Source organism: Leptinotarsa decemlineata, unplaced genomic scaffold, assembly GCF_025532065.1.
Source record: "Leptinotarsa decemlineata unplaced genomic scaffold, Ldec_3_MD MMD2_tig00000882_RagTag_RagTag, whole genome shotgun sequence".
NCBI classification, from domain to species: domain Eukaryota; kingdom Metazoa; phylum Arthropoda; class Insecta; order Coleoptera; family Chrysomelidae; genus Leptinotarsa; species Leptinotarsa decemlineata.
The window spans coordinates 5,105,847-5,119,360 of NW_027412556.1; the positions used below are offsets into that span (position 1 = coordinate 5,105,847).

Here is a 13,514-nt window from a genome sequence, read left to right on the forward strand (position 1 = left end):
AGGCCATTGAAAGTTCGCATTACTGACCACAAGAAACACACACAGCGAGGAGAAACCAGCAAATCCGGAATAGTAGAACATGTTTGGACTCATCAACATAACATCAAATGAGCTCAAGCTGAAATCATCCACAAAGAGAAACACTGGTTTAGGAGAAAATTCAAGTAAGCCGCGTATATGTTGTCCAACAACGCATTTAGTCAAGCTAGCGTAGAGATACGTAATATATGGAAACCTCTCATCAAGCGAAAAACGACCAACTCCCGCCAAACGGTCATCTCCCGCTAAAACCAATGAAGCGGAAAGAGGAAAGAGGGGATAGGCGAAAGGTGAAAGCACCTGAATGACCTATAAATAGTCAGATCTCGGAGGAATAAGTCCAGTTATCACCCGAAAATGGTTGTGGATACTAACAATCGAAACGTCGTTACGTAACTTGGTTACGTAACCAGACTTTGGATGGAAGACAGGAAGAGCTTCACAAGAGAAGCCGCCACAACCAGTATTTGTACTTCCCTACATCAGAGGATTATCGGAAAGGATAGGAAAAATGGGTTTCAAGTATAATATCAGAACCTGCTTCAGATCTAGTAACAGTATCCGCAGCAGCCTCACGAAAACCAGGCCACTAAACGCGGACTGCGATTCCAAGAATTGCATTTACCGGATATACTGCGAGTGCGGAGACTCATACATCGGTGAAACTAAGAGGCAATTGAAAGTTCGCATTGCAGAGCACAAGAAACATACACATGTTTGGACTCATCAACATAATATCAAGTGTTCTCAAGCGAAAATCATCCAAAAGGAGGAACATTGGTTTAGGGGAAAATTCAAAGAAGCCGCATATATGTTGTCCTACAACGCATCCAGTCAAGCTAGCGTAGAGATACGCAACATATGGAAACCTATAGTCAAGCGGAACACGACCAACTCCCGCCAAATGGTCAGCTCCCGCTAAAACTGATGAAGCGTAGAGAGGAAAGAGGGGATAGGTGAAAGCACTCGAATGACCTATAAATAGTCAGATCTAAGAGGAATAAGTCTAGTTATCACCCGAATACGATTTTGGATACTAACAATCGAAACGTCGTGAATTAACTTGGCTTGAAATCTTTCATTTTTCAATTTCTATTTCTTGTTAATGATTTTCAATTTTCATCTCGTGTTATAAGTTAATTTTAATTTTTTATAGATACTTTCAGTGGTTTCTAATCATTTTGTATCATATTAGACAATGGAAGTCCGAACTGATGTAATAGAAAACGTGAATTGAAACTGTCCAGTTGGTTTTAATACACTTGTGCAAGCTGATTAACGGAACCATAGATTTTAAACAGATTTTAAACACTTGTGCAAACATTTTTCCAATCCTCGCTCTCAGCGATTCGATTTTTATCTCCTCAATCGTCGAACAGCGCTGTTCTTCCATGGGTCTCTCCAATCTTGGAAACAGAAAAAAGTCGCAGGTGGTCAAATCTGGTGAATATGGTGGCCAATGCATGATCGCGATGTTGTTTTTTGGCCAAAATATTACGAACAAGCAATGACGAGTGAGCAGGTGCATTATCCTGATGCAAAAGCCATGAATTAATTTTCCACAATACTGGACGTTTTCTTTGCTTGCTTTTCACAAATTGATCTTTCTCTTGAAGATGATCACTTTGTGATCGAAACACGTGTCGAAGTGTTAAAATAACGGTTTGGTGTTGGGAAAAACCTCATATATATATATATATATATATATATATATATATATATATATATATATATATATATATATATATATATATCAAATTTCGAAGACATTTTTGAAGATATAATTCCCGAAAGGATGGAATGGGTCAAGTTGAAAAACACTTTGCAGTGACACTCCAATCTCTCACATTATTTATATCGTTTTTTCAAAACCTGTTAGGAAGGTGAATAGTCGATTCATTATTATTATTATTATCAGTTAGGAATCAGTTAGGACTCACACCTTGAAAGGTAAAACCTCATTAGTCCTCAGCTCGTACAAGTTTCAACTTCTGCTAGTTGTAATTTGTAGGGGAAGGCCCTCTGGTTAACGGAGAAACAGTTTTTAACAGATTTCTAACAGAATTATGAGGTTACTCAGAATATTTTTTTCATGTAATATTTCTTCTAGTAGTTATATTTATTCTGCTTTGAAAATATTGAAAGATTACTCTTGAGGCATTTCTAAATGAGTATCAACACTTTTTTATGTACAAGTTCATTATATTTTTCCCGACCGCCGCAAGTTAACCAAATTTTTGTAATTCTTCACAAATACTGTAGATAATTTTATGCCACGAATTTTTTTTCAGTTCAAACAGAAACCTACAATAATCCTCCTTGACTGTTCCAAGTTGCAACTGGGAAGAGGGAGATTGGATGATAGTGTTACTGCCTTTAGGAGAAGACTGGAAATTTTTAGAAAATCATCTTTGCCTATGCTCAAGTTGATGGATAATGTTGGAAGGCTGACGATTGTGAGTATATTGATAACTTTCCATCGTTTATATTTCTTGGAATATTCACAATATTCATGGATTGCAATAGATTCTCAAATTGGTTCAGGAAAATGACTCGAGGGTACACGAATTATTTAAGGTATCGAAACCGTAAGTGAAGTATATTTTCTATCTATATCTATATCTATATCTATATCTATATCTTTATCTATATCTATATCTATATCTATATCTATATCTATATCTATATCTATATCTATATCTATATCTATATCTATATCTATATCTATATCTATATCTATATCTATATCTATATCTATATCTATATCTATATCTATATCTATATCTATATCTATATCTATATCTATATCTATATCTATATCTTTATCTATATCTATATCTATATCTATATCTATATCTATATCTATATCTATATCTATATTTATCTATATATCTTCTATTAGTGATTAAAACAGTCTTCTCTATTTGTTCACAAGAACAATAGCTAACAAGAACAATAACAAATGAAAAAATGAATAACTATACAGTGTATAAAATTAGTATATAATGTTTGACCTCTTAGTAATAGGAAACTCTCGATACGTGTGATCTTCATCTTTCTCTTGAAGATGAGTTTTATCATAACACCAAACCTCTATTTTTAACACCTCGACACGTGTTTTAGTCACCACATCTTCATATTCCTCTTGAATATGATCACTTGGTGATTGAAGCACGTATCGAGGTGTTAAAATAAAGGTTTGGTGTTGGGAAAAAAACCTCCAGTAATATTCATCACTATCACCGAAGGTTCTGAAGAGTGCATCACAAGAAAATATTCAGTGTTCTACAGTTTTTTCGAAATTCGAAATGATATTTCTTCAGCTTATCTAAGCTTATCTAATTTTGAAATCTTGGTAAAATAAAGCAAACAAATTGTTGTCCCTGTTTCAATTTCCAGTTCCAGTTATCAATTCCAGTTACAATTCATTTAAATATGGGTTATTCATTTCATTGTCAACAGAGGCAATAATTCATCCATTGAATTTTTGAACTTGAATTCGTCCATGAGTATCAAATAGAGAAATTGAAAAATGTTGGAAGTCAGTTGAAAAACCAAACCAAAAAATATTTGATAGAGTGATCCTTGTCGACATTTTTCAAATTGAAGGATATCGTGTAAAGGTTATGATATCTTCCCATACTAATATGCTACCTGTGGGATCGGCAATCCTCTAATTCGAAAGATAAACGAGGCTCCCTAAGGCGGTCAGTTGCGTAGTCAAGCTTCGTCAGAGAAGATGTCATCACCTTTAATTTCTGAACAGCTGAGTCGTGCAGCCTAGTACTACTGATGCGACCTTGGTCGATCGGAACAGCGCCCTTTGATGTTGGAACACAAGTTCATTTGAGTTGTATTATATTTAGTCATCCTAGTCAGTCATGGGGTCCATATTGTGGACATTTCCATTTCTTTGAATCAATAAACAGCGATGATGATAATGAGATGATTTTTTCTCACTGAGTATCATTTCAGGTTGATGGTGACACCGATTCCGAACTAGTTCAAGAGGACTTCAAGAAAGTCGTCAAGGAGCATATTGAGTACATGCAGTCGGCAAACGAGTCAACTACGTTGGAGAACGGCACTATACTAAACGGCAATACCAAGCCAAGCGACCAATCCTCAATCAGTAGTAAACCAATCCAAAATGGATATGCAAATGGTCACGCAAATGGTCACGCAAATGGTCACATCCCTAATGGTGACACCGAACTTGAAGACTTGGAAGATGAACCTATAGAGACCATCAGCAAAACGGTGGCAAATGGTGTGGCCCATACAATGACTAATGGCACTGCTCGTGCTATTGTGAATGGTGTGAAAAGTGTAGCAAATGGCTATGCTAATGGTATGGCAAATGGTATAGCAAATGGCATGGCAAATGGACACGTGACTGGCTTAGCAAATGGTCATTTGAAAGCCAAACAGACTGAAAATGGATTTGCTGGAAGGACTCAACCAATGTACAGTGAAGTGAATTATATGGAAGGACATATTTAAATGGAGTGCTTTCAGTACTTCATTTTGAGAAGTGATGATGTACCCAGGTGATATTGTTGAAAGCAGACAAATGAAGCCAATATCTTGGTTATCGAGCCAGGAAAAGATTTCGAAGGAGAGCCAAATTTTTGAAACTATCGAAACTATTTTTTAGATACAACTTTCTCAGTGTTAGAGAGCTATCAGTTTATAGACTCGACAGTTTGAAGTATTGAACTCTGGAATTATGTTCCAGATTTCCCATACCTTTTCCCTGATAAAGTTTTTATATTTACTAGGTTATATGGTGAATATGAAAAGTTGTGTACAAACTATCATACAACGAAACAATACCCTACTTGTGTTTTTATAAAAAATATATGAAAAATATTTTTGTGAAATAATGTAGTTTCGCAATATAGCGTTTTTAATCTCTATTTGACTATTTGGACATGAATTCTTGTATAGTGCTTCTAAAGGTAATGGATTGAATCATTGTTTACGTAGGTAATACATAAAACAAAACATTTTATGTACTGAAAATGTGAAGATGGTAATTCATTCTAGTCGAAATGCTAACTACGATAACACATGTTCATCAGTTCATCGATTTTGAGTTCAACTCTTTATTCCCTTGATATTTCTGGATCTTCTAAGAATCTGTACTATTTGGGAACCTACATATCCATCACAGCGACTCAATGAACAAGATTTTTCAATCGTACCAGCCAGTATGGAAAGCTCATATTAACTTTTTTGTAGTTGGACATTACAATAAAAATCCAAAATCTTTCTTTCCCAAAAATTATAATTAACACTTCCAAAATACATATCATGGAATTACAAAACAACAACAAAAATTAATTGGTGCTTCGGGGTGACTTCTTTGATTCCAGTGGCGCATTTGCTTTTTCAGCTGCAGGAAAACCCGGAAAAACCTGTAGCACCACATCATCTGCAGATCTTGATCTGCCAATGTCCTCTCTCTCATAAATCAAAATGTAGGGTGTCCAGAGGCTCCAATAAATTAAATACATCGCCAGAACACTTACTGACACGACTATCGTCAAACTTAAACCAGTCCGTTTCATCTTTGATCAAGGCGTAATAATGACCAAATTCAACGCCAGAACCATAGTGAACAATGACTGCATGAATATTATAATACTGGTCTGCTAGATTGAAATGTTCACCTATTTCGAATCTTCCAAAGAATTTCTTGCTTCCGTCAGAAGTTGAGTATTGTTTGAAGATCATCAGTTTTGCACAGACTGGTTATAAGTCATATCAGGAAGCGCTAGTTGAGGTTCCAGAATTCCACATACGTTTTTATACCTCTTGAATATTCACTACAAAGTAAACAAGTGTGAATATTTCCAGCAAAAGATTTACAAACACAAGACGAGATGGTCTGTATGAAATCATTCAAACCAGAGCGGTCAGGAGTATCGATTCTGCTATTGTTTTGCTCACGAGGATTATTCAACAAGAACCCCAAGAATTCGGAACAATCCTATCGTTGTCCCAACGAGTATCTAGTGGACTTCAAAGACTCCATAAAATTGGTTGGAGGGATAGGTGATACATTCTTATGAAACTGCAGCCGCATGAACAGGTGTTTGAGTGTCTTGTATAATGATATCAATGCATGATCTCACCAAAATTATGTGAAGGAGAACTAGTTCCAACGACCGAAGCAGCATTACCACGTTGAACAGCAATACTAATTCTTTCTATCAAAAATATTGATCACTCTTAAAAATATAATCCCTTCAATTTATTTGAATTATGTCGCTCACATTGTGGTTTTTCCAAATACGTCGATTCTTATCCAAGAAATAATACTATTTGAGCTCGAATTCAGTTCCTTCAACGTTCTGATATCTTCCAGATAATTTTTCTAAGAAAATCCACTTCGGATGATTCGAAGATATTTTTGGTTCAAACATGTGCTCTCTCTAGTTCACAGAAGTTCACAGGGCATTGTATGGAATAGTGAACGAATTTTTATCAAGAACCACTCAGGTTTTTAAAACGGGGTGTACAACTGTCGATGTACTAAGTATAATGCGTGCAGTATACTTAAGTAAACTGTACGCATTCTATACGCAGTTCAGTATACTTAGGTATACATCTAACACTCGCTAACCAGCCTAATGGCAAATTCCATAATGAATTTTTCTGACAAGTGGAACCACCTACAAATATAATCCCATGAGGAGTCATCCACTTTCTTGATGTAATAACATTGCTGATTGCTTGAAATAGTAACAATCTTCGAATTGAAGACTGATTGAGAGTTGATTTCTTTCACAGAAATGTAGTTTTCAGTTTCAAATTAACTAATTGAAACGAAAAGCAATTCGACATATGCCAAAAAAATGAAATGACCAGATTTGAATAGATATCCAGATGTGAATAATTGAATAAGGTGTTTATGCAACCACTTCAAGTGAGACAACCTAAATACCTGTGGGAAGGGTGATGGTTCAAATCATCGATGGCTGGCAAATTGCTCACGAAGCAATGCTGAAAAAATAAGAAGAAGAAGATAAAAATCAATGATTCAAGAGAACTGATGACATGTCTCATTCAACTGGGAACGAGAACACAAAAAATATTATGAAAAATAAGCTGGAATTGAAAAACAGAATAGTATACATGATTATTGTCATGAGTAAAGAAGAAAAAAAAAAGTGTTGGGCAAAGAGTATGAGAAGAAATCAAAATGTAAGAATGAAAAAATAGACTTTCCAAACTAACAATGGAGAAGGGTTAGTGGAAATGGAACAAGAAAACAAACCAAATTTTATTGAACAAAAAAACTGATAATGTAGAAACGTAGGAATGAAAGAGAATCAGAAATCGGAGATAATGAAGCTAAGAATGAATTTTTCCGTTACTTTTGGATCGCACTATATCTCATATTGCTGTTACTATTCTGATAGCAAATAGATACAATTTCAGTGTCCTACCAAGCATATAAAATGTGCCTTTTTACAAAATTTTCAAGAATGTTGAAGTGCAGGCAATACATTTCCTGTATAGATTTAAAATCCAGTATTAGTCAATCTTAGAATTAATTGAAAATGAAAACACTCGAATAAGTATACAGTATGTCTTCCTTTTAAGAAAATATGGTTCAACTTGAGTTTTTATATCAATAACTATCTACGCAGTAGGCAGCCAATCAGATCGTATTTTATTTTATTGATTTTAATTTGATTTGGTTATATACAAACGAAAATACATTTAGGCATTCCAAATGCATCTGAAAACCGTCACTTAGCACCCTTGATTTTTTTCAGGATTTCACTGACGCTGTCAGAAAACAATTGAAACATCTATCAGACATTTTAGCTGCATTTATCCCGATATAAATTCAATTTAACTGAATTTTCTGAATAGGTCACGTTAATCTTGTTAAGACCTGAGAGCTAAAAAAATATCCTCAAGGATAATACAAATTTCAACTATAATAATACCGCACTGAGACAGAAATCTTGGCCTCTCGAAGGTATCGGGACTTCCCCCAAAAAAAACCACCAGGTTTGGGGGCAACCATAATAGGGACATACTGTATATAATAAGTTTCTCATTCAATTTGTAGATCATTTCCAGAATTTTCACTAAGTCAATTTCGTGAACCTCTTTCAACTATAACTGAATAATAATTACATTATTTATTATAACATTATCAATAAGCGCAACCATAATTTTCAGAATGAATCATGTGTGGGTGGAAATTAGTTCTAATTATGAATTTTGTTTGTTTGTTTGAATGTTTTGGAATAACTGTTTGCAATATAGTATGTTGTATATCAACTATTGAGAGTTCAAAGAGAAAGTAAAGTGCCTTAGGTGTGTTTTATATTCGATCAAATCAGTTTCACCATACTCCAGGGTAGAAAAGCATTATTCGTAGATGAACATTTCAGTCACTGTTCAAACAAAATATGATCCAAATTACAAGTTTTTAACGGACATACTGAGTACTGAAACATACTGTTGGGCTAAAAAGTTCGCAGAACTTCTTGATTTTCTTAATTTGATCTAATTATTGAATAAATTCACCTTCGACGGCGATACAACGATTACAACGTCCACACAATTTTTCTATACCATTTTTATATTCTGATTTGTCTTTAACTTCAAAATAGGCCTCAATTTCAACGATTACTCCTTCATAGGGGCTAAATTTTGTTCCAGCGAGCATTCTATCGAGGTCTAAGAACAGGAAAAACACGCGGACCCAGATCTGGAGAATATGGTGGTTGCGGGAGCAATTCGAAGCCCAATTCATGCAATTTTGTCATCGTTTTCATTGATTTGTTACACGGTGTATTGTCTTGATGAAACAACACTTTCTTTTCCTTCAAATGTGGCCATTTTTCCGCGACTTCCTTCTTCAACCGCTCCAATAACGCCATGTGATAGTCGCTGTTGATGATTCTCTCCTTTTCAAGACAGTATATCAATATTTCATCATGCGGTGATACCATAAACTCGCCAGCCTTTTGCATCTTTGTAAGCTTTGGAGTCGGTTCACCACCTGTAGTCCATTCAGATGACGATGGTTTTGATTCTGGTATTTAATTTGTGATTCTGGTGTAAAATGTTACGTCAGTTCGCGAGACAGTAACGTCATCACACCAGATAAATTGTCTCTCAGCTCGCCAGACAGACCACCCAGCTAGCTAGAGTGCACCAAATTGTCATGTGGGGTTCTCAAACTGTCACCCAGCTAGCTAGGAGGTGAAACAGCAAATCAGAGTGTACGAAATTGTCACGTGGTGTCCTTGAACTAGTTCGCCAGCCAATCAGAGCGCACGCTTCTGCATCTCATAACATCGTGGCTACCCAGGCGGGAGATTTGAATTTGACAGGCGCACACAACCCACTCGCCTTTCAACGAGGTAAATAATTAGAGTGCATGCTTTTGCATCTCTGACCACCACTCGCGCGGCTATACAGGTGAAAGATTCAATTTTCTGTGGGCTTGCGAAAATAAATAATTCAAGTAGTAACGTCGTTACAGCAGCTATAGCGCCATCCCACACAACCTGCCAACGAGACAGGAAGACAACCAATCAAAGTGCACGCTTTTGCACGTCAGATCATCACTCACGTGGCTACACCGGCGAGGGATTTGAATTTTCTGTGTACATGAGAAAAGTGATCATTAAAGCAGCGACGCCACCACAACAAGCACAGTGCTTTTCCGTTGACAGCGCAAGCAGCTCTGTGTTGTCGTTTGTACAATAAAAACATTGATTGAATAGAACTGGCCGATACTTGATGAAAAGCCATATTAAAAAACTTATCAATACAGTTTATTGTATGATTTTCACTATAAAAGGGGTTTTACAAAAACCGCGAGCCGTGTTTCGCTATACAATAGCTTCTTCAAGCAGCGGGAATGATTCTGCAACCGTGTTAGGAATCACACGTTAGAAGCTAAGACTTTGTTAGTCCTCAGCTCGCACAAGTTTCTCAACTTCTGAGAGTTGTCGTTCGTATGGGGGCGACAGCTGAATGAGGGAAAAACAGATTTTTTTTAAAACAGATAAGTTATTGTATAGCGAAACACGTGTCGCGGTTTTTGTAAAACCCCTTTTATAGTGAAAATCATACAATAAACTGTATATATTATTTTTTTTATAAAAACATTGGGCGAAATGCAACAAAGTATTCATGTTTACCTATACATATGACCTTAAGGTCAGCTAATCTGGTTTTCTATCACTGAAATAACAAATATTTCAACAAAATGCAACGAAACTATCCTAATTAACTGCAACAAAGTAATCTGAAGGTCAGCTGGAACTGACAAATTCATCGAATAAAACACGTTGGCGTACGCTAGGGTTCATGGTTTACAGAAAAGGGGTTGCCCGAAGAAGGGTGCCCGAAGAGGGGTTTCCCGAAGAGGGTTGACCGAAGAGGGTTCACTGAGCCAAAAAGTCTCTAATACGACCCTCTTCAACAAGGTTAGCCTACACCCTCCGGTCCGCTGAGGGCTGCCTCATCTCTTCTTCTTCTTACAACACCCTCTGGTCATTGTCCATCTACAAGAATAACCCTCTGGTCATTGACGATCTACAAGAACAAGGGTTGTTCAAGAACTCTCACATTTTCAACACTACCCACCATTGTTCTTCGCCAACAAGGCCTTTTTGACATACTTCTTCACCCCAAACAACCACACCTTTAACGCTCTCGATGGAAAATTCGATGGCATGGTTACCATCGTATCTAGAACCACGTTAGCTATACTACTGTGGTGTTGTCTTTTAAATTCATGTTTCATACATTGTCACATATTGACGCATGAATTCGAGTTGTTTTTTGGTGGAACAACTTCAAACGCTGCTCAGGATCATCTCGATCAACTCCACTTTGCGGTGATCCAAAATTATTTTGTGAGCTTTTTTTATTGTTTTCCTTGTAACACCCTTTTTGGGGCGTCCACTGCATGCATCGTCTTCGGTGGTCATTTCACTTTGTTCAAACTCAGCAAACCACTTTTCAACGGTCGATTTTCCTGGTGCAGAGTCCAAATAACGTTTATTAAGCCAAGCCTTGCCTTCAACAGTTTTTTCTTGCAAAAATGAACCTTTATCAACACACAAAATTCCTTTCTTTCCATTTTCTTGAAACCAACAAAAGTTGCTTCACTCAAAATCATGCGGACTCGATACTAGTATCGCCATATGTGTGTTAGTCTACGAACTTTTCAACCCATCAATTGATTTCATTTGATTTGATTTTCCGTTTTCACAAATTGGTCTCATAATCAAACATTTTTTCTCATTGATCTCATTGAGCTCATACTTGGAGATTTTGATTTCATAATTTTGAAATACTTGTCATAGGGACCTTATAATAGTATTTCCATAAAACTTTTTTAGTTTTCTAACATTTTTCCAGAATAATCTATTACATTATCATTTAGAAGAATCTGATTTGACGAATAATTGAAAATAAATGGGTCCAACAGTATTTTAGATTAGGTATTTTACTATTTAAGAGGTATATTTGTGAAATAAGCTGTAACTATAAAAGTATTTTTATGTAATTGCTACATCCGCTGGTCGGTAGAAGTATTTTGAAGTATATTTCGATGTGAATAAGTGGCAAAAACTCAATGATGATGCACAAGGGAGTTTTCACACTGCACCTAAAATTTGAAAAAAAGTAGTGAATATTTTCCCTTTTCTCTGTATTCACCTGGACTGAACAACTTGATATATGGATTCAAAAATGTATTATAACAGAAGATTCTCCTCAGAAGTGGTTGAAAGTAATAAATAAAATAGATATTCTCAAAAGTTGCAGAACAGTAATAAATTCGAAATGGTATATTGAGATTCAAAAATTATTGGTTGAATATTTATTGAAGGTCAAATTGTATTTGAATCGAATTTTCAAAATTCGAATCAATAGATAATAAGTTGATTAATGAACGAATTGAGCGACCATTTCATCAATAATTCGGATATCAAAATTTACAAATTTTTGCAAACAAAAGATCACCGAAGAAAATATCAAAACTGAAGTTCAGAAAAACAAATGAATTCTGTAGTCTTACAACCTTCGAATAATAAATTTGTCATAGGTGAACATGGATAATGAAATTATGTAATTGAAACATTCATCAATCATCCACTTCTCTGTGCATTAAGTTCGGTGCATCAATTAAATTGTAATTTTTCATGAAAAAAATGACTCCTGATAAAGTCATCATAATTTTTTCAGTTTGGATGAATATTGAACTTGAATATTGTTTTATTTTCAATTAAAAATAGATAATAAATCAATTAGGATGTTATCTTGTGATATTTTTTTCTTGCATTTTTAACAGCCTTCTCAACAATTTTTTCAATTGTACAATCAGATTCAGGTGCATTATCATAAGTTCGTAACAAGTTCAATTCATTTTCAATCCCTTCATGACTTGATAACTCAACGTTTTTTGATGGTTCACAAACACATTCGAGAAATACAACCAATGTTATCAACATTATAATTTCCTTTATCAGATAAAATAACCGTTGAAATATACCAACGTAGGCTTTGAAAGTCTCATTAACTTAACAAGAAATATCAGTCATTATAAATTGTTCAGATAGTATACTAAAATATTATTGTTCATTCACTATTGTCGATGTATTCCAGTTATTTATTGTAGTAACATCTAGTTTTTAAATAGCTTTGTAATATCAGATACAAAAATGAATCAATTTGTTAGTTTACAGTTTTTTAACTGAAAGTAGACCTTTAGTTTTTAGAAATATTCATATCTTTGGACACCTAATAAATGAGTTTGATTAAATTCTCAGTTCATCATTTTCATTTTTACTTTGATGCATTCCTGTTTCCTTATTATTCAGTTATCATTTTCAAACTTTTACGGAATTTCCATTTCACCTTCACAACCTACTGCTAAAGCAGTCTGATCTTATTGAATGACCTTTCTGCAATATTATACAAGCCGGTAGGACATGAAAAGGGAAATATTATTCCTCAAAAGATGTGGAGTTCGACGTCTTCGAATCTATAACAGAAGTTACATCAATTTACGTCGAATTAATATAGTTCTTCGCTCCGTTTTTCTCCGAGAGTTCCATTGGCTAGATCTATCTGTTGGACATTGTAGAGAGAATTTTTTCACTACTGTTATCTTCTGGAAACAGCGTCTTTTATTCTGAGGAAAGTATACGTCTGTAAATTATCCTGATGACTTAGACTGTTTCTACATATGAGCTGAACATCATGTTTATTCTTCCTCATGTTGAATTGTTGCACTTTATATACTCCGAATTCCAAACAAATAGCAAGCGTGTACTCTATAATGAATGATTGAGAGAGATCTTTATCTTTTGAGGGATCAAGTTTAAAATCATTCAACGATAATAAATGGTTGGTTTTATGCTTCCAGTACCACTGAGAGTCACAGCTGCACCCACGAATATTTTTAGGCGAAATGGATA

General features: G+C 35.2%; 1 protein-coding gene across 1 annotated transcript in view; it reads left to right on the top strand.

Moving 5' to 3' along the window:
• Window positions 1–11,420, top strand: part of LOC111514446 (adenylate kinase isoenzyme 5) — a 64,495-nt gene extending 53,075 nt beyond the window's left edge. The window contains exons 8-9 of the mRNA XM_074174871.1: window positions 2,331–2,495; window positions 4,015–11,420. Of these exons, the coding sequence (XP_074030972.1) occupies window positions 2,331–2,495; window positions 4,015–4,542 (693 nt within the window). The 3' untranslated portion in view covers window positions 4,543–11,420. The remainder of the gene's footprint in view (window positions 1–2,330; window positions 2,496–4,014) is intronic.
• Window positions 11,421–13,514: the final 2,094 nt, after the last annotated feature.